The sequence below is a fragment of the Carassius gibelio genome, chromosome B24, assembly GCF_023724105.1.
Source record: "Carassius gibelio isolate Cgi1373 ecotype wild population from Czech Republic chromosome B24, carGib1.2-hapl.c, whole genome shotgun sequence".
Classification (NCBI taxonomy): domain Eukaryota; kingdom Metazoa; phylum Chordata; class Actinopteri; order Cypriniformes; family Cyprinidae; genus Carassius; species Carassius gibelio.
The window spans coordinates 6,245,884-6,270,924 of NC_068419.1; the positions used below are offsets into that span (position 1 = coordinate 6,245,884).

Below are 25,041 nucleotides of genomic sequence, written 5' to 3' on the forward strand. Positions count from 1 at the left end.
TGCTCAAACCTTGTCTGAATTAATACAGTCCTGTTGGAAAAGCATCTTTTCCTCTTGTTTTGGCCTTCGGGCCCTTTTAAACAGCCTCCGGAGCAGATAAATTTGGGATGCTGTTTTCCTGTTGTAGTATGGACTGTGAAAATAGAGGCTTTGAAACAATGTAGCATGTTTAGTTTTATAAACCATTGTACCAATAGACATGTCTATAGCAGTAACGTTAATTGCAGTAATTCAAATTCAAGCCGTTTCTAAAGACATTTACTTTGCATGCTTTTCATATAACAGTCCTAAAAAGACGATAGAAAATTTACTCACACTTGTTGTTCTGCAGCCAAACACGAGGCAGTAGCGTGAAAAATTCTGAATAATCATGCCAGTAAATGGTGAAATATGTCCCTAAATAATTGATCCTGCCGGAATAATTGCATGAAACTTATGTCTGTATCATCTCAGTGAGGTTTAAACATGCACAGTAAAGCAAATGTAATGTCTTTAGACATTTCGGTGTGGATGACAACTCTGCAAAAAGCCTTTGCTTCGTGGTTAAAAAGTGGCATCGTCATCGGACAGAGTTAAGTCATAACGCCGTTTAACAAATTTTGGCGTCTTCATAAGCGCATTCTATATATAACGTCTATTTAAATTGTTCAGATGAGCAAATCACGAGGTTTTCTTGCATGATTAGCATTTTAATTGTTTGGTCAGACGGTTCATATATATTCACGTTCATAAATCGGGGATTAAACGTGGAATTTATCTTTTGTATGCTAAATATGTAAACAATATGTGCACAGTACCTATAACTGCGCTTTACATTTTGCAAGATTGACATGCTAAATGGCTAACTGACCCGGTTTACTCTCATCTTAACAAAATTGATAAGAGTTCCTTGCGTTTACGAACGACATGTATCTGTTTAATCAACTCGACATGTATACCGGTTTAGTCCTTTCGTTCACGAATGAGAGCTCTCGATCTCTGAGACTCATATGAAACTCGCTCATTGTGGATGACAACTCTGAAAAATTCTTCATGAATGAGTGTAAACCGAGAACGATTCGTTCGCCTAGAAGATTCATTCGAAAAAACGATTCTTTCACGAACGACATGCCACTACAACAACGCACGGTCTTCGCCGCTAGTGGAGGCAGCATCGAACTGCGACACGGCAGAAAAAGCGAGAGAGGTTTACTGCGGGGAGAACTGGAGCACGGCTGCGATCCAGCATTATAATAGAGCCCGGTCCTGGCGAGAAAATCGTGTTGCCGAGTGAGGCGAGCTTAAGGATTTGCACGAGCTTTTGGCCACAACGTGTGGCTTGGCGAGAAGAGCAGCTGACCGATGACGCTTGTTGGTGTTCGGCGGATAGATATCTTCGTCGGAAGGAAGATTGGGCCTGTGATAAGATGACGGACAGCGCGAACCGAATGCTGACAGACGGTCTATGCCGAAAAACTGTCGTGGGACAGGAGGTAGGAAGACTGGATATATATACGCGTGCGTGCTATAAGATGATTAGCTAAACGAGATGCACCTGTACCAAATTGGATGATTATCTGATCGTGCTTCTCCCGAACTTTGTTAATAAAACCACATAAAGAAAGAGCCTAGATTTTTATGGTAGTGCATGTTAACGGCAGGCCATAAAATCTAAAATTTCCAGCCAGATCCCTTACTGTTAATTAATTTAATAATTTCAGACAGACTGCATGTTGCCTTGCATTCTCTATGCCTTTGCTCACATTGCACACAAAAAAATTCCTTTTTTTTTTTTTTTTTTTATCTGACTGTCCACACTGTCATATCTCGCAAATGATGAAATCTGATCCTTTTGTTCAGTGCAGTCAATATCTCCATCAGTTGCAACATGATGTAAACGTCAACACAGTGCTAACAGACGATAACAGGATGACCCTCCAAGATTTGATTATGGCATTTCGTCAGTCTTGCATAAACAACAGTGTCCCCCTCGCACCATTGTGTGGTCTGGGGCTTTGTTAGAGTGTCTTTGATATTTCGAATCAAACGACTTTAAAACGGTGTTTGTCTTTGCTTTATCCGTGCATGTGTGTGTGTTCTGCATTTATAACACGGATGTTCCTGCTTTCTCTCTTTCTTCCAGTGGTGCCACGGATTCTACCTCACACACAATCAGGGTCAGAGCGGCTTCGAGTTCTTTTTTAAAACCAAGGAGGTGAAGAAGAAATGGCTGGAGCAGTTTGGCATGGCATTGTGAGTGTTTTGTTGTCTCTGAAGGTCTACACAGGTCTGTACTGTCCTCATTTTTAGGTTTGTTATCAGTCTTGACAATAGACACAAACGCGTGATTTAGCTATGATGGTATGTCCTTGGCCCTGATTCAAGCCTAAACATAATTAGCGTTTATTTTTACTACAGAACAAACACAGTAATGAGGAAAGACTTGCTGAGCCACACATTTTTGCAGTGGTGTCCCTTATAAAACATGATGTGACCCAAAGGGTTTTCATTCCATCAGAGTGGTTGGTTCAGTTTTGCAGATAGACTAGAATAACACAAGTCTTAGTTAGTTTGGTTGTTTTAAAGAGGATATGCTCTGTGCTTTTCCAGCAGGTATTTAGGAATGTCTAAATTCCACTTATTATGTTTCTTGCACCAAAACTAAATCGTAATTTAGTGTTATATGACCATTTTTGACTCTCTCTTTGATCTTTATAGGAATAGCACAATAAATTTAGTTATGAATTATGAGTTACCTGCATGACTTTCTTCCTTCAGTAGAACACAAATAAAGAATGACTGAGTTTCCTCTTGCAGATAAAATGAACAGGGACCGAAAATATTTCACTGGAAAAGTATAACAATAAAAGTGGCCCATACGACTCGTGCACTATATTTCAAGTCTCATAAAACTATATGATTGCTTTGTGTGACAAACAGATGCCATTTTCAGTCAAAACAAGTTGTTATCCATTGATAATCTTTGCCTTAAGAACTCAAGAATCACTGGGACTGGATCATTGAGTCATTAAGTTGAACTTTCTGAATGCATCATTCAGTTTGTAAAATGTATCGACTGAGTCATAAAAAAAGAATGGACTCAGAATAAAAAGGTTTGGTTACAAATTGGACATAAGTCAGGAGAGTCAGTGTATCCCAATTGAAAATAGTTTTCGATTTTTGCTTGTTCCCCACTTCAAGCTATCATATGACTTCAGACGACTATAGGAATATACTGTAGCATATCGCACATCACTGTTATGTTAATTTGATGGTGCTTTAATTTTTTAAGCTTTATTAGTTGTAACGGTGTGAAAAAGAGTGACTAAAGTTGTATGGATTTGGAACAACTTGAGGGTGAGTTTTAAACAAGCTGATTTTGTTGAAGAACTAAGATTTCCACTTACAATGAAAATAATGAATATGTTTTGATATTTAAACTTGGGTAGTTTCTGATATTGCACATTCTGTCAGGTATTTGGTAGGGGAGGAACTCAAGTGCAGACAGGGAATCACAAAACAAAGAGTTTATTAATACAAAAAGGGGAAAACAAAACCCACGAGGGGGAAAACAGGACTAGGGCAAATACAGCAATACTAAATAAGACTGACTCGACAAGATAAACAAAGACTCAAAACAGGAGAACACTGACTACAACTAACACTCACGGTTATACAGGGACTTCAGAGGAACAATCACAAGTGTAGAACACATAAGTAGTACAATGAACCGACGCAAGACAGAGCACACTAGGAGATCTAAATAGGGGAACTAATCAAGACACGACAGGTGTTACAGATAGGACAATCACGACACGACTAGGATAACAAGGGGGGCGGGGCAAGGGAACGAGACAACACAAGCACATGGCCCAAAGACAAGGCCATGCGCTTTTACACAAAACACGGGTCTGTCATGATCCTGCCTCAAGACTAGGAAAAAATCAAGGACACGAGGGCAGAATCATGACAGAACCCCTCCCTTAAGGAGCGGCTTCCAGACGCTCCTCAAGGGAACATCAAACACGGGACACGACTGACATGACAGACTGGGACACAGACACAAACCAACAAGACATGACTAATAATAACAAAGGCAAACATGAAAACACAATGGCAGGGTTAGGGTGACATAACAAAAAAAACAAACAGGGAAGGGGAGGGGGCGGGACCACAAAGTTCATGGGGGACAGACCAGGGCGGGTGGGGGGGGTAGGAATCTTAGGAGGGTAGGACGAAGGCTGACGACGGGGGGTACGGGCAGGTCTGGATGGTGAGGGGCGGGGAGGGGTCTCGGGACTACTGACGGGGGACATGACAGGAGCAGACAAGGGACGCGGGGCAACAACATCTACTGGACACGGGGCAACATCTACTGGACACGGGGCAACATCAACGGGACACGGGGCCACATCAACGGGACACATGACTACATCAACAGGACACATGACTACACTCACGGGACACGGGGCAACACTCACGGGACACGGGGCAACACTCACGGGACACGGGGAGACGACATCTACGGGACACGGGGCCACATCAACAGGACACGGGGCCACATCAACAGGACACGGGGCCACATCAACAGGACACGGGGCCACATCAACAGGACACGGGGCAACACTCACGGGACACGGGGCCACATCAACAGGACACGGGGCCACATCAACAGGACACGGGGCCACATCAACAGGACACGGGGCCACACCAACAGGACACGGGGCCACACCAACAGGACACGGGGCCACACCAACAGGACACGGGGCCACATCAACAGGACACGGGGCCACATCAACAGGACACGGGGCCACATCAACAGGACACGGGGAGACAACGGCTGGACATTTGGGACTTCTGGGGACAGGGTCAGGGGACAAGACAGGACTGACGGGGATTTCTAAAATTTGGACAAGACGGGACAAATAATCAGAAAATGCTTTAGCAGCTAGGACAATAGGCATCTCCTTACGAGATGAGACAGACAGTACAAGAGTCTTTGCTGCAGAGTCGGCCGCGGCTCTCTCCTCCGCTCTCACGACTGCAGACTTGAATACGGCTTTCTGTTTTGCCGGCTCGGGCACGCCAGCGCTCCTCGCTGCTGGCTCGGGCACGCTCACCGCTGCTGGCTCGGGCACGCTCACCGCTGCTGGCTCGGGCACGCTCACCGCTGCTGGCTCGGGCACGCTCACCGCTGCTGGCTCGGGCACGCTCACCGCTGCTGGCTCGGGCACGCTCACCGCTGCTGGCTCGGGCACGCCCACCGCTGCTGGCTCGGGCACGCCCACCGCTGCTGGCTCGGGCACGCTCACCGCTGCTGGCTCGGGCACGCCAGCTCTCGACGCTGCTGGCACGGGCACGCCAGCTCTCGACGCTGCTGGCACGGGCACGCCAGCTCTCGACGCTGCTGGCACGGGCACGCCAGCTCTCGACGCTGCTGGCACGGGCACGCCAGCTCTCGACGCTGCTGGCACGGGCACGCCAGCTCTCGACGCTGCTGGCACGGGCACGCCAGCTCTCGACGCTGCTGGCACGGGCACGCCAGCTCTCGACGCTGCTGGCACGGGCACGCCAGCTCTCGACGCTGCTGGCACGGGCACGCCAGCTCTCGACGCTGCTGGCACGGGCACGCCAGCGCTCGACGCTGCTGGCACGGGCATCCAGCATTGCCTCCTGTCCGCTGAGTTCCATTCAGGTCGGTTCATTCTGTCAGGTATTGGTAAGGGAGGAACTCAGGTGCAGACAGGGATTCTCAAACAAAGAGTTTATTAATACAAAAAGGGGAAAACAAAACCCACGAGGGGGAAAACAGGACTAGGGCAAATACAGCAATACTAAATAAGACTGACTCGACAAGATAAACAAAGACTCAAAACAGGAGAACACTGACTACAACTAACACTCACGGTTATACAGGGACTTCAGAGGAACAATCACAAGTGTAGAACACATAAGTAGTACAATGAACCGACGCAAGACAGAGCACACTAGGAGATCTAAATAGGGGAACTAATCAAGACACGACAGGTGTTACAGATAGGACAATCACGACACGACTAGGATAACAAGGGGGGCGGGGCAAGGGAACGAGACAACACAAGCACATGGCCCAAAGACAAGGCCATGCGCTTTTACACAAAACACGGGTCTGTCATGATCCTGCCTCAAGACTAGGAAAAAATCAAGGACACGAGGGCAGAATCATGACACATTCGAATATATTATTTCTACATTGTACATCAAAAAAAGTGTTTAAAAAAAATCCTGTCTTCTGTGTTATTTCTCTTTTAATTTATACACATCCAGAGGCTTTTTATCTTCCCTCACGTTAATTTTATTCCATTTACTATTCTTAGGAGAGTCAGATTCAAGTAAATCTTTGTATTATGAAATACTAAGGCAATAAGTGATCCCACAGCGTAGCTATGAGAAGAAAAGTGAGAAAAGATACTTATAATTCCTGACTGATGACAGCAACAATCAGTGAAATTCAGATGAAAAACGCAATAAACCATCAGACAAGTAATATACCAAATTTCAGATGTCATGCATAGCCAAAAAGGGCACATCCACAAAAAAAATAAATACTCAGAATAAGACTGGAGGAAGAAAAAAGTGCAATGCACTAAAGACAGGAGACAGGTCTCTGATTAATTAGATAACATGTTTTTAGCAGATTTATCTGAAGGGCTCATTAATTCTGGAGAACAGTGGTGAGTCAGTGCTCTCTTTCTCTCTGTCATGTGTCATCAGATCAGTCTGCAGCTGAAAGCTGATTGGATATCAGTGCTGTTACACGCTCTGAGTGTTAATGACATGACATCAGCACACACACACAGCTCTCTTATCTGTCTATCATTTGTTAATGCCTTTATTATGAGGGCACTCGCCACTCAAGGGTTATTCGAGATTAATCAAGAGAGAGACACAGAAAGGGGTTGGAGGGTCTTGGACTATAAAAAAGTAATAGTGCTATAGACGACATCATGACTTCTGCTCATGCTGTAATTAGTAGTGCACACTAAAGCAGCATCACTATGGCTTTTTATTTTGAATTATTTTCAAATGTAATTTATTTCTGTGATGTTTTTCAGCAGCCATTATTCTAGTCTTCAGCGTCACGTGATCATTGAGTCTATTTAAAATAGACGTGTCTTTAGTAACAGTTTATAAATCATTTTATTACAAGATCAAGAACTACATATTAAACTATAAATCATTATGTAGAATATAAAATGCAAATGTTTATAATATGTGCTGTATATTCAGGGATTCATAAGTAGCATCCTAGATTTGTGGTACTGTGGTAGAGGGTCGTCTGCCATTTTTTTTCCAGAAAATGCTAATGTCTAGTTACCCTTATGTGTCTTAAGAGAAAATCACAGCTGATTGGGTGGTGGGAGCAGACGACAGATGGAAATGAGCAGTCCTGTGTTTGTGTGTTACGGTTATGCAAAATGGTCTTCAGACTTGTTTTTAACACCCACTTCCTCTCTCTCTTTCTCTATCAACAGATCGAACATCTGTCCAGAGAGCGGGAAAAGTAATTCCCATGAGTTCCGCATGCACACCTTTGAGACAACCACATCCTGCAGCTCATGTAAAATGCTGCTGAGGTGAGCTCACTGTAAAAGCATTATGCCTATCTATCTATCTATCTATCTATCTATCTATCTATCTATCTATCTATCTATCTATCTATCTATCTATCTATCTATCTATCTCTGTCTGTCTGTCTGTCTGTCTGTCTGTCTGTCTCTCTCTGTCAGTCAGTCTGTCTGTCCGTCTATTTTTTATCTATCTATCTATCTATCTATCTATCTATCTATCTATCTATCTATCTATCTATCTATCTATCTATCTATCTATCTATCTATCTATCTATCTCTCTGTCTGTCTGTCTGTCTCTCTCTGTCAGTCAGTCTGTCTGTCCGTCAATTTTTTATCTATCTGTCAGTATGTCTATCTATCTATCTATCTATCTATCTATCTATCTATCTATCTATCTATCTATCTATCTATCTATCTATCTATCTATCTATCTATCTATCTATCTATCTATCTATCTATCTATCTATCTATCTGTATGTCTGTCTGTCTGTCTGTCCGTCTGTCTATTTTTTATCTATCTATCTATCTATCTATCTGTCAGTCTGTGTGTCTGTCTGTCTGTCTGTCTGTCTGTCTGTCTGTCTGTCTATCTATCTATCTATCTATCTATCTATCTATCTGTCTGTCTGTCTGTCTGTCTGTCTCTCTCTGTCAGTCAGTCTGTCCGTCTGTCTATGTTTTTATCTATCTATCTGTAAGTCTGTCTGTCTGTCTCTCGGTCTATCTATCTATCTATCTATCTATCTATCTATCTATCTATCTATCTATCTATCTATCTATCTATCTATCTATCTATCTATCTATCTATCTGTCTGTCTGTCTGTCTGTCTGTCTGTCTGTCTGTCTGTCTGTCTGTCTGTCTGTCTCTCTGTCTCTCTGTCTGAGTATATCTACAGGTAGGCACTATCTATATTTTATCTATTGTTTTATTCTATTTTTTTGTTCCTTTTGTTCTCAGAGGTGTCTTCTATCAAGGCTACCGCTGCTCTAAATGTGGTGCTGGTGCCCATAAGGAGTGTCTTGGTAGGGTGGAAGTTTGTGTCAGCAGTGTCGGTGAGCCTCGCATTCAACACAGCAAAAGCTATCTAGCAATATCTGTGCATACACATTATGAAGCGTTTATTTGCAGAGCTGCGCTGGAGCCTCTGGCTCATGTTTCAGCATTATATGATGTCTTACCCTGCTGCAAACTAATGATTGACCTACACTGTAGTGTAACAGACAGGGCAATAAAAGCTGTCAACATGCAGAGATTCCTAATAACAACCTAGGCCACATAGATAAGCGTGATGTGTGATGACAAACAGAAAAACAGGCTTGGTTGGCTTTCTGAACCCATGATGTATGCATGTGTGTGCGTGCCTGCCAACAGTGCCAGCTCTTATTGTTCTAGGCATTAGTCAGGGATGCCGTAGAATTTCCTCGTTCCCGTTTTTATGCACAGCTGAGCTCTCTCTGAACTCCCATCAGTTCTGCACATCCCGTGTCCCATTAGCTAATTTGATTGTGCTTTCAGCAATAAGAGTGTAGCTTTAATACATTCATACAGTTCATTATGCAGAATTCTACAGGTTTCACCCCCCCCCCCCCCAACATAGGCATAAAAAATAAAGAAATATATATTTCTGGGATATGGAAAGTCAAATATATTTGGTAGATATATACGTATATATACAGTTTATTTTTTTCTGAACAATAATAAATCTGTAGGATTTAAAAATAAATGTTTTTTATTAGTTTTCACATAATGACAACAACAGGTTAACAAAAAACAAACAAAGTCAGGGAAAATAAAAGCATACTAAACTGCTGACAATGAGTAAAGATTATAGCACAACTAACAGTATAAATCATGACACCCATAGATCCACTTGTCAGGATGGAAGCAATGTCAAGATCAACATTTGTCAAAAAATGTTGACACATGACACATATTCAAGAGATCCATTGTAAAAGTATACATTTTTTTAGCACTGAAAAAGCCTGTATTTTGCACTTATCCAGACCTACAGGAAAGATTCCAAGTAAATAAGACACTGGATCTAGAACCAAAGAAACACCCAAAAATGTTTTCAGTTCTTCAGAAACCCTCCACCAAAACCTCTGTATCTTGTTACAGAATCACAGACAATGAGTAAGACTTCATATTTCGCTCTTACATTAGGGACAAAAATGAGTTAAATCAGCCGTAAATCTACTGCACTAGGAAGGGAAAACGTGAGCCCTGTGAAGAATCTGGAGCTGAATAGCTCTTACTTTATTACATATACTCAGACTCTGCGTTTTTTTTTTTTTTAAACTATATTCCAATCTTGATCTGCTACTTGAATATTAAGTTCCCTTTCCCAAATCGTTTTAGGAAATGTGTGGATGTGCCAACATACTGTACTCCAATAACACCCTATAAAATCTCTAGGATTCTTGAGAACACAGTAATAAAACTTAAATACAAATGAGGATGTTTTCACTGGTAGTTTCAAGAAACTACAAAATGAAGGAAGTGTGAAAAGCTAGGGTGTGTGCTTGTCAAATCAGGTCTCTTTGTTGTTTTGTACTGAAGGTTCCACTCTGTGTGTATATGTGCACGCCTGTGTCTATGTACACTAGTGCAACAGGACAAAGTTCACAGTGTACGCTCCAAGCACAGGCCCGGCCTCTCCCCTCGGGAGCCAATGAGACTGGCTCCTGGTACATAACTTCATCTAGTCCGGCCCCTCATGTCAATTTAGCTCACATGGCTGTAAAGTACCTGCAGCACAGCAAAACAAATCGAAAAAAGTTCACAGCACAACGTGTTCCCCACACTCTAATTCCAGTGTCTGTACAGTGTGTTCATCTGACAGTGTAGATTGACTCTAACTATGCCTGTCTTCAACATGCTTGCAGATTCCAGCTCTTTCGGATCCCAGGTGAGGTTTTGTTTCTTTTCCAGCAAATCTGTGAATCTAGATCTGCCCCTTCAGGGTCTCATTTACTCCTATTGATTACCATTTAAAATAGAAAATTCTCTTTTATAATGCATTTCAAAGTTGCTGTGGCTTCATTCGTGGAATTGTTACTGAAGAAATATTACTTTATTAAAGTTTGATTGTCTGGTTATGGGGAAACATTATGAGATTGTTTCTAGCCCAGAGTTCATTGCAGTTTAGAGTGATATATATGTTATGGGTTGTGCATTTATTTAATTGCACACCAGTTTTATTAATTGCACGGTCATCATTTTGCAATAACAAACCCATTGTAATTTATATAGCATGTAATAAGGATATTGACATGTAATTTGCCCGGAGTGTAGTTCAACACTGATGGTAAATTGCATGGAGGAAATTCTTCATCTTTGTTCGTATGCTAAAGGATGAACGTGTTTTTGCACAGTGGTGTGACAAACAGTGTTTACTTGTCAAAAATTAATGATGAGACTAATTGCGTGTTTGCGCAAAGTTTTACTTAATCATCAAATTATTAATGCATTACAATGTCTGTGTTTGGCAACAGTATGAATCATGGGATTTATTTATTTTGATTACAGGTTGGAAAAACACCCTGTCGTGGAGGAGACACAGGTAAATCACAGAGACACAGTTAGTCACATTTTGCATTCTTAAAGGGCCAGCTCACCCAAACATGACAATTCTGTCATTATTTATTCACTCACATTGTTACAAACCAGCTTGCGGTTGTTTTTGTCAGTGGATCAGAAAAGGATGATTTTGAAATGTATAAGTTCATCATTTCTATGGCTGTAAAGTTTCATGGTTACAAAACACATGCATAGTGTTGTACATTACATACTTCTCTGATCTGAGCTAGATTGCGTATTTTTAGTCTGGAGCCATTGAGCCGTAGTGGTGTTGTTTGCTGTGAAGGCAAGCTCATGCATGTAACTAGGACTTGGATTCAGATGTAAATCAGATATGAGCGGGAAAACATTTAACCCATGTAGCTCTGTTGTTTAGCTTTGCCTGCAAAGATAGGACCGTATTAGTAAATCCAGTCTAGAATTCCCACAACCCCTCGGTGCCAATGACTTAACCCACTTCTTCCAGTGTTCACGCAGTCTAATTGTATTATGTGGCTGTCTTAAGCTGTGGAAAGCTTTCCTGAGTTTAAACTATTAGTACAGGCAGTTTTTTCGGCGCTTATAGTGCAGCTGTGCTCATGGTGATCAGAGTCTGATTCCTTTCTCGACGTCCTTTGCAGATCCCACTCCTCTCTCTCCTCCCAGTCGAATCTCAATAAAAATAAATTAAATTAAAAAAAAAAATGATTATCTCATGTTTAGGACTTAATTCTCATATCTAGTATTAAATATTATTTATTTATTTATTTGGTTTGTTGGAAGGTACAAGCACTACTAACTTTTTTTTCTTAAATAATGACAATTTAATATATATACACTGCTGTTCAAAAATTTGGGATCAGTAAGATTTTTTTTAAAATAAGTTTTATCAAGGCTGCATTTATTTTATCAAAAATACAGAAATAAATATATAATTCTATTAATAATAATAATAATAATAATAATAATAATAATAATATATATATAATTTTCTTTCTTTCTTTCTTTTGGTATGTTATATGTATATCCCTATGTATTAATATTAATTTGTCTTGCAAACAGTACATTTCATATTATTCCTTTTAAAAAGTAAACTCTGCTGAGAATCATTGTATTTGCAGCTCAACTAAATGCTCAGTCTCCATCAGTGATAGCGTTCAGAACTAGTCGTTCCACCCATCTGTAAAGAGTGCCACATGATCTGTAATGATGTTTTCACAATGCCATTGATGAGTTGATCGATACCCATGAGGTCTACCTGGGATACAGGTTCAGTGACGGCACGTCTGTGTGTCGATGGAGCGTCACGCTCACGCCTCCCTCGCCCTTGTTATTAATAGCATCATGAATATTTGAAATAAATGAATGTGTGAATCAAGCTAAATTGCAACCGCCTCCCATCACGATACGCCCACTCCTGAGTTCATTATGGCTCAGTTAAGTCACCCTGTGCACATGGAGCCACGAGGGGCCTCCTGATCCCACACAATATTGGGGTCGGTAGATTCATTAAAGTTATGGTGAGAGAAGGCCTCTGTGTAGTGTTTGCTGTCATGGGAATCCATCCTGCCTGTTCAGAGCCGCTAGATTTGTCTTCATCAAAAAACAGCCTTACTGCAAAACAGTGCTTGTTCATTCAGCTGATTTTTTATTTTTATTTCATCTGCAATAGCTTTATATTTATGCATGAATGATACCAGAAATAGTGCTGTTTTTCGAGGAGAGGAGTGAGCTCTTTTGTATTGTAAACTTCAAAACCTGCTGTTTTGTTTTTCTTTTAGCACTTTTATGACCTTTTCATGAGCTGTTTTGTTGCAAAAGTGCATTTTAGTGTTTATTGGTGCTGACTCTTTGCCCTTGTGCACAAAGGGTCTTAGCATGGCATGCCAGTGAGACGCTTCCCTACAGAGTAGCACACGCTCACACTGTTTATAAAGCGTCTTCAAAGACAGCCAGCTGTGCTCGAAGGCCCAGGGCCTGGGTGATCTGCTGGGCTGGAAGGCTTCAGCCACAGCTGGTTGCGTTAAGAGAGTCTACACTCGCCTCTCATCATCAGAACGGCAGAATATATAGAGCTGCAGCAACCAGCTGAGACCATCACGATTGACCCTTCAGCAAAGCAGCCCCGCGCACACAAACACACTCATTCATAGCTCACTGGAGCGTCTGAACAACTGTCCGCTCCACACAGTTCTGCCCGAAGCACGAGACCTGCGCATCCAGTTACTTGAATGAATAAAAAATGGTCTTCATACTAATTAGGGTAATCGCCAGACTGAACAGCTGATGTTTGTGGTCAGCTGGTCTTTTTAAACACTCTGGGGGGAATTTGCTAAGAATGAATTGTGTCCGCGGAGGCATGGGTTATTTTAGATTTTGGTTTAGTATTAATTTGCTAAAATGATCAAGGACTTATATAACAAGGCCAGCTATAGTTTTTAGCAGGATGCAACTGCCTGCCTTCTAACATTACAGATTTTATACATTTTTTGAATGTGCTTTTATACTGTATATATATATATATATATATATATATATATATATATATATATATACGTATTCAGTTTTTTTTTTTTTTTTTTTTTTTATAAAAAAAAAAAATCTGGTTACTTTCAACTTGTGTTTATTTTTCAGTTTTAATTAAATAATTGTATTACCTTAACTTGAATTTATTTTGTTTTTAGTATATGATTCACAAAGGCGTAGACACTAAATAGCAAAAGCAAGGGTTTTGAATGCAAGTTTGATGCTGCATACCTGTTAATATTATTGACTTTTTATTAATAATTTGAATTAGCTCTAATTTTAATTATTTTAATTCTTATTTAGAATTTTAGTTAAAGTTATTAGTAATTCTGTGCTGCTTTTTTATTATATTTTGCTTGTTTAATATATTTATTTAGCTTGAATTTATATTTCTTTCAGTTTAACTTTACAAATTGTAGTACTTGTAGTACAGCTTGAACCTATTTCTTACATAGCTTGTAACTTATTTTCAAATGTTATTTTAATATATTTAATATTCCTATTTAATATTTAATTTTAGTTTAAATTTGAGTAATTCTATTGTGTGCTTTTGTTATTTCTTAGTTTATTATTTTTCTATTTAGCTTCAATTTATAATTTATTCTTTTGTTTTATTTGAGTAAACTTACTTTATATGCTATTTGATACCATACATTTTGATTATTTTATAAACACAGATATTTTTGTTTTATATTTAATTAATTTTATATGCTAGATATAAGCTTAATCTATTTAATTGTTTATATATATTAAACAATTAAATTTCATTCATTAAAATGATCAAGTAATGGTGCAAACAAGGCCAGCAGTGATTTGAATGCTAGGTTCAGGAGGTTGTGGAGCAGTATGTCTGCATGAATGCCCTGCATGCATGACTGCATGAACTTTCGAGACAAAACATGAGCTTGCTGACATTTTTATGATGGATTGACGTGATTCTGCTGTCACCTGTGATTTATGATCACAGCGTCACGTACAGTACATAAACCTGTTCTTTATGTGGCAGAGTGTCAAAACATGCAGTAATGACACTCTGTCAAAGTTCAGCATGCTTGTTGGCGATATAGTTGAACACACAAATACACACACACACACTATTTTAACTTTTTTACCTTTTTTAGGTCTCCCTAAGATGACGGTCATCCGTAATTACTATGGGGTTCCAAGCCCCCTCTGTGGCCCACCTCTCAACATCCAGGTTGGTGATGTCATCGAGGTGATGGAGGCAAACATCCGTAGCAGTTGGTGGAAGGTGAGAGAGTTTTACATCTTAAACTCGCTCCTCATAAACATTTCGATTCATACAGCCCTGCAGGAATAACGCTAGCATGCATTCAGCTGCTAATTGATTGCCTCTCGTGTTTGTGGCAAAGGCCGAGCGGCTGTGTTGTTATGCTTTGCTAAGCGTGACTCGCTGTGAAATGCTAACTAATCCAACCCTTTGTCAACACAAGAAAGCTCACGTGAGCTAGGTTTCATAGCCATACAAAAACAACACGGACCAGCACAACGCCCAGAGAGCAGACACGCGCTTGATGACAGATTTCATTTGTCACATTGTCATTTGATCGGAGGTGTTGGTGCACATGCAGTTCTCTGGCATGAGCCACACTAAAGAAAATCACAGAAGTAGATTCAGAGTAATGATTAACTCTTTCTTGGAGAACAATGCTAATCTTTTTCCTGTAAACCACAACATATACGTAAGTGTCTTTTTGTCCTATTGTGCTCCTTAACCTTTAGCAGATATGCATTTAGTTTACAGTTCTTCTCTTCCTGGTAAATTAACCAATATATATATAAGACAAGTCTCCAGTGTCACAAACTATTGCACAGATTTACAAGAATAAACTAAATTAATTGAGCACGTCCTATCAAATTCTACAAATAGTTTAATCTCTGTCTCATTTGTATGAGTCAACATTTTATACTCTTAAGGAGGCACACCTGAGACAAAGTTGAAACAATTGAGGGATTATCTTTCTTGAACTATGAAAAGTGCAACTTTTGAGCAATCAAATGTCCTTCTGGGATGGGACACAAAAGCCATTGCAGTCCATCTTAATGCCCACTCCTCTTGCTCTGGTTATTTACGCGCCAAGGAAATGAGGAAAGCAGCCAATGATTGTCCAGAGACCAAGAGAATTGGCAGAGCCTGGCACACACTCGAATGCCCCTACATCCCTCTCCATCATACGAGTCCAGCTGTCCAGGACGCTTCTCCACAGCCCTGTTTTAACATGTTAATCTCGTTCTGCCTCATTCTAAGACCGCCGTCCGCTGCAGGCTCTGAACGCCCAGCTGTCCCATGCACCCGGAAATGGATTTATTCAATTTGAACTCATGCAAAATTACACCCGCTCGTGTCACCTGAGACCTCATAATATCTGGCGTCCCGCGGCAGCTCTGGACGGAGCAAAGGACGATCAGAGCCCTGGTAACCCGGAGACAATTATTACCGCTCTGGTGCCTAGACAAACGCAATCACTCAATGTAATTTCATTTAGGCCTTTGGTTGCCATCTGTTTGATCTAACAGGGTTATGAGTTTAATCATTATTAGGCCCTTATCTGAGCAACAACCAATAGTGGGGCGGCATCGTGTGGTGCTCATAAAATGTCAATGCACTAAATGCATTGGGGTTGGGGGTGGGAGGGTTTGCTTAAGGATCCACTTACAAATCAAATTTGTTTAAGGAAAAGGTAGATGAGAGAGAAATGCACTTTCTACGTCTCCCTGAAAGAACGTCTGAGGAGGAGGAGAAAGATCTGAAATTTACTGGCACCATGGGCTGGAGAACCATCAATTGTTGTTTTATCGGTGACGGGACGATCATTTTATTTTTAGAAGTAGCTGTATATAAATTATTTGTCAATTAGATAAACATGCAGATTGCATTAAGTGTATCTGATTTTCAATGTACTATCGATTTAATAAATAGAATTTTGACATGCTTTTTGCAGGTTAACATCTACCTTCTAAATCTATCACCTTAAATTTCAATTATCTAATGGAATAATTCACCCCATTTAAGTTGTAGATGAATTTGTTTCTTCATCAGAGCAGATTTGGAGAAATGTAGCATTACATCACATCAAAGTGGGTCCTCTGCAGTGAATGGGTGCCGTCAGAATGAGAGTTTAAACTGCTGATAAAAACAACACAATAATCTGCAAGCAAGATGTTAATTTATGTACTTGTCATGTGGATTATTGTGATGTTTTTATCAGCTGTTCAGACCCTCACTCTGACGGCACCCATTCACTGCAGGATCAATTTTTTGAACAAATGATAAAATGATAAAATGCTGTTCTAATAAAGAAACAAATTCATCTACATCTAGAGTCGGATTAAATTTTCAGCAAATTTTCATTTTTGATAAAACTATTCAGCGACAGCATAACGTTCCTTACAAATGCAATTAAAAAAACAAAACAAAGAAAAACAAACATCCAAAACAATACTATTTATATACTATTTAGAATGGATAGTATTCAAATTAGGATTCTCTTCATCTTTTTCTTTTTTAAACTAAATAATAAATCATTAAAAACTGACTGCTGGATGCATCATATTGTTTCCTCATTCTTCTGGTATTCCTGGTGTATTCTCCTAAGACTTTTTCAGCTCTGATGAACTCTCGGCTGTAAATTTGTTGCGTGTCGTGTTAAGTACTAATTGTTACTGAATTATTGAGGAGGAGTTGCCCAGCTGAACGTAATGTAATTATCTGCCATGGTTTCAGGGTAGAGTCCTGGCAACTAAGGAGGTTGGCTTCTTTCCAAGCGACGCAGTGAAGCCATGCCCATGTGTGAGTACAAATACAAGATTATATTATAATGCTAAAACGATTCTCTATTCTCTGCCAAACAAAACAAATATGATCAAGGCAAGGTAGACATGTCCTTGTGTGCATGTTGTTTTCAAATGGTTTAGGAATGCAAGCACGACTTCAGGGCTGTCTTTGAATGACAGATGTATTGTGGGTGATTGTGTGTTTATTTACTGCAACACTGGTCTATGTGGTGAATAGCGTGTTATCACATTCTGTCCACATGCCCTGCTATTATCTGCAAGAAGATTTACAATCATAATTATGTTCAAGTCATTTTAAGAAAAAAAATATGCAAGGTTATCTTTATGAGAAAGTTGTGGTTGTAAAAAGATACAGTAACTGGGGCAGATTTTAGCGCTAATATGAGCTGCATTGTCGAGATGTGAGTTAAAAATACTGAATGAAAATCAGGTTGAGTGAAATTTCAAGAACAAAAGCGCACATATGTGTGCTCTACTTTCTTTATTTAATCCCATTTCTCACCTCTTTATTTATCCCCTTTTTATTTTTTAGGTGCCCAAACCTGTTGACTACTCTTCTCAGCCTTGGTATGATCTTTATTCTCACTACCAGAATACTATTGCCATCTACCTTTTTTTATTTATTTATTTATTTTTTCTAATATTAATCTAATACTTCATTATAATATAAATACATTGCATTTCTGTATGTTATATATGTAATTAAATACAGTATATAATTATAATTCAATAAAACTGAGAATCTCACCAAATATACAAATGTCTTGCTATAAATTTTAATATAAATTAAATTCATAACACAAATAATATTAATATAAATTAAATCCATAAAGGATTTCTACTACCATAAAATTTGTAAACTGTATTTTCACACTTACCCCATAAAAAAAAAAAAAAAAAAAAAAAAAAAATATATATATATATATATATATATATATATATATATATATATATATATATATATATATATATATATATTGCTCTTATGTGAAAAATACCCATTCTCTTTTAATGTGAATACATGTGACATTTTGGGTGCAACCTCAGGTCAGCACTATAATTGCGTTAGCTATTAACCTCATATATTGCCCATCACGTCTTCACTTCTGACCTCTGACCTCTGACCTCTGACCTTTCGTTCAGGTTTGCAGGCCCGATGGAGAGGCTGCAGGCAGAGGAAGCACTGCTCAACAGGACGAGCAGCACGTACCTGGTCCGTCACAGAAGCCGAGAGTTTAACGAATATGCCATCAGCATCAAGTGAGTTAGAACTGCACACTTGGTTATGTCACCATGTAATTAGAAACAACAAATAATTAGTAAAAAGTAGTATGGGTGATTTGAGAAAAAGTTTCATAAGAGCAATATTCCGCCTGCGACAATATTAATAATTAACAACAACAACAAAAGCCAGACGACAGTAGAACAACTCTATGGGGTGTGTGTTCAAGCGCAAGGCCTAAAGTCAAAAGCTGCTACGTGAGATTGCATTTTTTTCCCCCAGTGATTTTAGATGGTCCTGTGCTCTTTCTCTCTAAAAAATGTGAGCTCGTAACTTTTAATCCAAGGACTAATGGAGACGCCCCACCCCTCGCTATCGACCCCTTCTCCCTGCATGAATAGCTCTTTGCCCCATGCATTACTATGGCAGCTCCCCATAGGGGATAGGCTGCATCGATCGCAATGATCACCAGAAAATTACTCTCATCATTTATTCATGGCCCACAGGTACAACAACGACGTGAAACACATCAAGATCTTAACAAAGGACGGACTCTTCCACATTGCAGAAAACAGGAAGTTCAGAAGCATTTTAGTAAGTGCTAATGTTTTGTGCCAGAATATTATTAAAACGTCTTTATCATATAGAGTGAAAAGTAAATGTTACGCTCATATGTTTTTAAGGTCAGAGCAATAAAGATAAATGTTTGCATTATACCGGCTTATTAGGTTTGGAATCTCTTTGTATCATTTCTATGATGCCTTTTGTTTTGTCATCTGTTTGCCTTCTAAAGGGCATTAGGAAACCACGCTGCTTAATGTCTCTATTCTGCAGAAAAATCAAATGTCTTTTGTCAGCTTCTTTTTGAAAGCGCTTTTAGATTCGATCTCGCAAATGCCAGTTAAATAACATTATTGGATTGCGAATGCTGGAGTCATATTGAATCCGTTCATATATTTATTTTTTATTTTCCCTTTTAATGGCTGTAGATATTTACCCTTTTATGCGAACTGACAAAATGTTGAGCGTATGGGTTTGTTTAATGCAGGAGCTGATCGAGTATTACAAACATAACTCTCTGCGGGAAGGATTCAGGACACTTGATACCACGCTGCAGTTCGCCTACCGAGAGCCGGAGAATGGAGCCAACAGTACGTACCCTGCTCACAAAAACAGAGATTGCTAGTTGCAGATTCACACGAACAACTCCGAAATAACAAAACATGCGCTTGTTATATTTATCACAAAAGCCTCAGGGTGTTTGTTTAATCTTAGTTCGAGTATAAACAGTGATTTATGATGTTCTTGATTTTGTGTTCAATAGTTCAAAACACGTGATATTGTTGTGATGGACAGTAGCTATGGTCACCAGGGCAGTTGCTATGGTAGCAGTGTTTCTTCACTGAAAGTCTTTGAGCTCTTTGATGCGGATTTGAGACAAGATCTTCACTCGTGTTCTCAGGTGTCTTGATGTTTAGCAATATGATTTCTCTTAGTGTTTTTCCTAACCAGAAGGTACAATTCATGAGTTGAACATGAACTAGTATGAGCACAAATACTTCTAAGTATGCTTGATTCCTGCTTTGATTTCACATTTTATGTTTCAGAGATGTCAGAATGCAAATACGTGTTGTAACATAAATGTCACAAGGAAATAGCAGAGTTTCTCAATCTTGAGGTCATAACAAATGAGATTTATATGCCCTATTTATGCCATCTATCTATCTATCTATCTATCTATCTATCTATCTATCTATCTATCTATCTATCTATCTATCTATCTATCTATCTATCTATCTATAATATGGTAGTGGCTGTTTGCACTAAGCAATATTTACACTAAGTGCAAATTGCAGTATTCTCTTAGTAATGCTATTTAAGTGCAAATAGCACGATTCTATTTACACTAAAATAGCGGTACTTTTTGCTATTTATGCTTCTTATCGCAAATAGAGGCAATTATCTGCACCTCAGTATTGTAGTACATTATAAAACAGTATGTAAAAATAAGGTATTGAGTGTAAATTACAAATTTAATTCAAATAATTAAATGGATGCTACCATATTGGGACAGTATAAGCCCTCTCTACACCAACCCTAACCCTACCCCATACTTTTTGATTATTTTCTTAATTTTTATTTGAAATAATTCCCCATGTGATGAAATTTGAAGAGGGAGAAAAAGTAATATATTTTATAATATAAAAAGTAATATATTTTAGTGAATTATACATTGTTTATATACATAAGCATAAATGAAAAGTCTGTAGGACTCCTTTTTGAGTTAAACACTGGATTTATATGCTTGCAGCATTAGCTAAACATTCACGTCAGCTGATTCTGTCCAAAGAAGTTTAAGACATCTTCTGTCTGTTCATGGCTTTGTGATAATAAAAAGCTCCTTAGAGACCTCTGTTGTTCTCCAGTTATGGGAGAGGAACGAGTTAAAAACCTCAAACATGGGCTATTAGTAAAACCCTGAACTACTGAGCTGTGCTTACAGCCTGATCTGAGAGTTTATGGCGCATTACAATCAGTGCTTAGATGAGATTTTATTGTAGCTCCATATGTCACAGCGAGGGCCCCGTCGCAATTGGGAAATGTTGGCAGATTGAGAAGCTGGGGGGACGTCACTCAAACACTTCACTGCTTTAACAAAGCAACTCTAACCAATGAATGGTTCTCCCAGTATGCATTGCTGCTGTTTTTTTCTCCTTGTTTCTCCAAGGTCCATTTCCATGCAGCACAGCTTCTTTTAATTTCTTTTTACATCTCAGTGTCTGCTTATATGCCAATAAATGCAAATTCCATGCAATTGTTTTTGAGAAGACTGCCAGAAGCACACAAGTCTTTCATGTAAACCTCTGCACGAGACCTTTAAACCATGCTAGCAGACGGGGAACACCACATACAGAGCATCAGGGGCATCTACTCTTAAGTGTAAACTTGAACCTGCGTAGGCAGCGTATAGCAAGAGAAAAAAAATCAGCATTGCAGAACGGAAGCAGTCTGTACAGTGTGACCTCAAATGTTCCTGTTGGACACAGAAATAACCGTGGCTTTAATTCGCAGGTGAAGGGAGAACAAATTGCTTGATGGTTGCCCCTTCCTTCCTCATTTTTATTTATATCCAGCCAGCGCTGGAGATGCTGTCAGCTCTGATGCGTTTCTACTTATATTCCATCGAATGTGAAGCGAGGCACGCGGGTTGGACGGCAAATCCATAACCTTGAATATTTACGTTATGGATAACGATGTGCTGTAGACAGGAGGTTTGAGTCTGGCAGAGTTTGCAGGGTAGTGGGCGGATGGGTGTTTGGTTCTCCCGGAGTGACGTGGGTGGAATCTCAAGTGCGCGTTAGCGGCTCGGACATCACAGGTTGGGTAGTGGTCAGAGACGAGGCCTTTTGGAGACACACAGCATGTGCTCCTGCATAAATTCATGAGCTCGGTTAGCCTCAGCTTGGGTTGTCCCTTCAAAACTTTGAACAGGTGTTTAAGAAAGACATGAGATGCTTCTGAACCCAGTCAGAGTTGAACCGCTTGCTAGAGAACAAACAGACGAGTCAAGAGGAAAATTACAGGAATAGGAAAATCAATCATGAATTTAAAATTGACCCAATTAAAATTCTTAATATGTTTTTATATCTTACTTTGGATGTTCCATAGTCCACATTATTTCAAAGAAAAAAACAACAGTCATTGTTTTAAGGGAAGCTCCACCTATGAAATTATTATTATTTTTGCGCTATTTTTATTAAATTAAAATTGCTCTAGAGGTGCTATTTTTTAGTCATTATGCTCCAAAAATGTGGAACCTTTTAAAAAGTAGGCCAGGAACACATGCTAAAACATGAGTTAAGCCTGACGCTCCATATACACTCCTAATTATCATATTGTTCAATGTTCATTGACGTGTTGTTAGTTATACTGAGTTACACTGCCTCCAAACATATTGTGTTCCTGACACACTGGAGGTCCATGACGCTCTGGGCCGAGCCGGTCAGATGGAGCATCAGATGGCAAGGGGAACTCGCTTCACTGCCACAGTCGAGCACAGACGCTCCTGGAGTTTTAGTAAACACCAACCTTACCGATAGTTCTCTGCGGAACGGGATATGAATAGACATATTCCAGAGCTGACATTTGTGTTCTACTGGTGGGAATCTCTTAGGCTGTGTTCACAACGTCTTTCCAGATCTGTATATTTCAGTATCTGATCGGAATCTGATCAAAATAATGAAATATCTACATTGTGTATCGCAACTGATTTGTGGTGCTCTTTCGTTTTCTGAAACGTCTGCAATGGTTTCTAGGAAAATTACGTTGTGTTGGTATGCCCAGTGCCCACACCAAAAAACAACAACAACAGCATCATAGCAATACAGATATTGTCTTACAGCTTGATAGTATGCAGCCACCTCGCTAAACTGCAGTGCCTTATTAGACAACGGCACAAATGTTGAAGATGTTCACACTGTCATTTAAAATCTGATTATTTCTGTTTCCAATTGGGATCTGATTTAAATAATTGAATGCCCACATTGTGTATTGCAAGTGTTTAGAACAGATTTGGTGCTGCTTTATTCTCCGCTCTGGCCATCAGTCTCAATATTCAAAGAGGTTTCATGTTATTTTTTATTTACAGTAGATAAATCTTGATTCTCCCATGATTCTGAATGGACAACAGAACAAAATAACTTACTAATAATTTACTACAGGGTTTGGCAAAATGTTAATTGCTGCAGTCTGTTTTCTTTTTTTTTCTTTTTTTTTAAACAGACTGCAGCAATTAACATTTTGCCAAACCCTATAGTAAATTATTAGTAAGTTATTTTGTTCTGTTGTCGGTAATATATACCGTGTTTTCTGCACTATAAGGCACACATAAAAGCCTTTAATTTTCAAAAAAAAAATTACAGTGCGCCTGTCAAAATGTTGACTTTCACTTCAGCACAGCTCCATCTAGTGGATGCATTACGCAAACCCAATCAAACATTTGTGTGCAGTTTCTTCTATTCTATGCGCCTTATAATCCGGTGCGCCTTATAGTGCAGAAAATACGGTAATTCATTTGAATGCATTATTAAAAAACATGATTGAATGAAAGATTCAATGACTCAGACATAAACACTTCACTTGTGTCATTACTGGACGAATGATTTAATGACAAATGCATTTTTTAACAGTCCACCTACTGGTGCAATAGCGTATCAATATAATCTTTATTTAAAGCATCAACTGTTGATTGAATTTTTTTTTAATCTATAAACTATACACCTTCCTTCAAGTACTTCTTTGAATGTTTGTATTTTGGAATAATATTGTGTGGTAGTTCGAATCAAGATTGCCATCTTTTAACAATTAATCATGCATCTTTACGCTCAAATAAAAAACAAAAAAACAAGTACGATCTGATTTGGACTGACAGTCTAAACAAGGCAAGGGCAAGTGCTGGTGCAAGAAGTTAGCATTTGTTTACAATATGCTCTGTTTGCTTGCAAATGTGGCATTTGACTTAAACATGCTTTTTCTTTTGCTTTTCTTCTCTTTACCCTTGCCCCCACCCTTACCTCACTCCGCCTCGCCCCACCACGCCCATGCCTCCGCCCACCTCAGCCCCGTTGCTCTGCGGGCTGTCTTTTCTAACTCCCGCCGGCTACAGCTTTGTCCCCCCCTCTACCGCCCCATTCTGGTCAGGTACAGGTACACGTTTTCTTTGTCCATTGGTGTCGTTTTGTCAAGGTCGCAGGAGATCTGAGGCTGCCATGTATATACACCACCCCCTGCATTTAACCCCGCCTCCCATCTCATTGTGCGTGTCTGTTTATAGATCATCTCACAGCCGCTATCATCTTCTCTAACGCATATGTCCTTTGTCAGCCACACGATACTGACTGAATGACAGTAGGACTCATCATTATCTCATTTCAGGCAGTTAGCTTATTAGATCCGTCATTACGGGCGTTTTTTTGTCAGGGGAGCCGTGATGAAAAGGAAGAAGTCTGGCTAACTTTGTGACATCTCTCTCTCTCCTTTACAAACTTCTCACTTTGAGCATGACGGAAGCTAACTGGCAGTCAGTTCTCTGTCTGTACAAGTCTTGCTCATTTTAAAACAGCTGAAGAGAAAGCGTCCTGGCACCGAGGCGGATCTCATCAACACACGTCTGGCGGGAGGCCTAGCTTCTCTGGCTGCCGTTCACAAAGTCCTCAGAGCCTCTGAAGTCCGATAAAACAAAGGCTCATTTGAATCCGCCACCACGAATTTCCCTCAGCCCACCGCATTTAGAAAGAAACCCGTCAAACGGGTCCAACAAAACGTCAGT

The 25,041-nt window shown here is 39.7% G+C and overlaps 1 protein-coding gene across 2 annotated transcripts in view; it reads left to right on the forward strand.

The window, feature by feature from the left end:
- The window catches only part of LOC128012962 (guanine nucleotide exchange factor VAV3), a 73,358-nt gene that overhangs the window by 40,934 nt on the left and 7,383 nt on the right, over window positions 1-25,041 (forward strand). Inside the window, exons 15-26 of one of the 2 annotated variants that reach the window (XM_052595574.1) lie at window positions 2,123-2,232; window positions 7,494-7,595; window positions 8,549-8,643; window positions 10,477-10,499; window positions 11,120-11,153; window positions 14,797-14,927; window positions 17,421-17,486; window positions 18,024-18,058; window positions 18,635-18,751; window positions 19,220-19,307; window positions 19,762-19,864; window positions 24,333-24,413. In XM_052595574.1, coding sequence (XP_052451534.1) covers window positions 2,123-2,232; window positions 7,494-7,595; window positions 8,549-8,643; window positions 10,477-10,499; window positions 11,120-11,153; window positions 14,797-14,927; window positions 17,421-17,486; window positions 18,024-18,058; window positions 18,635-18,751; window positions 19,220-19,307; window positions 19,762-19,864; window positions 24,333-24,413 — 985 coding nt within the window. The remainder of the gene's footprint in view (window positions 1-2,122; window positions 2,233-7,493; window positions 7,596-8,548; window positions 8,644-10,476; window positions 10,500-11,119; window positions 11,154-14,796; window positions 14,928-17,420; window positions 17,487-18,023; window positions 18,059-18,634; window positions 18,752-19,219; window positions 19,308-19,761; window positions 19,865-24,332; window positions 24,414-25,041) is intronic. The other variant, XM_052595573.1, reaches the window with a different exon arrangement.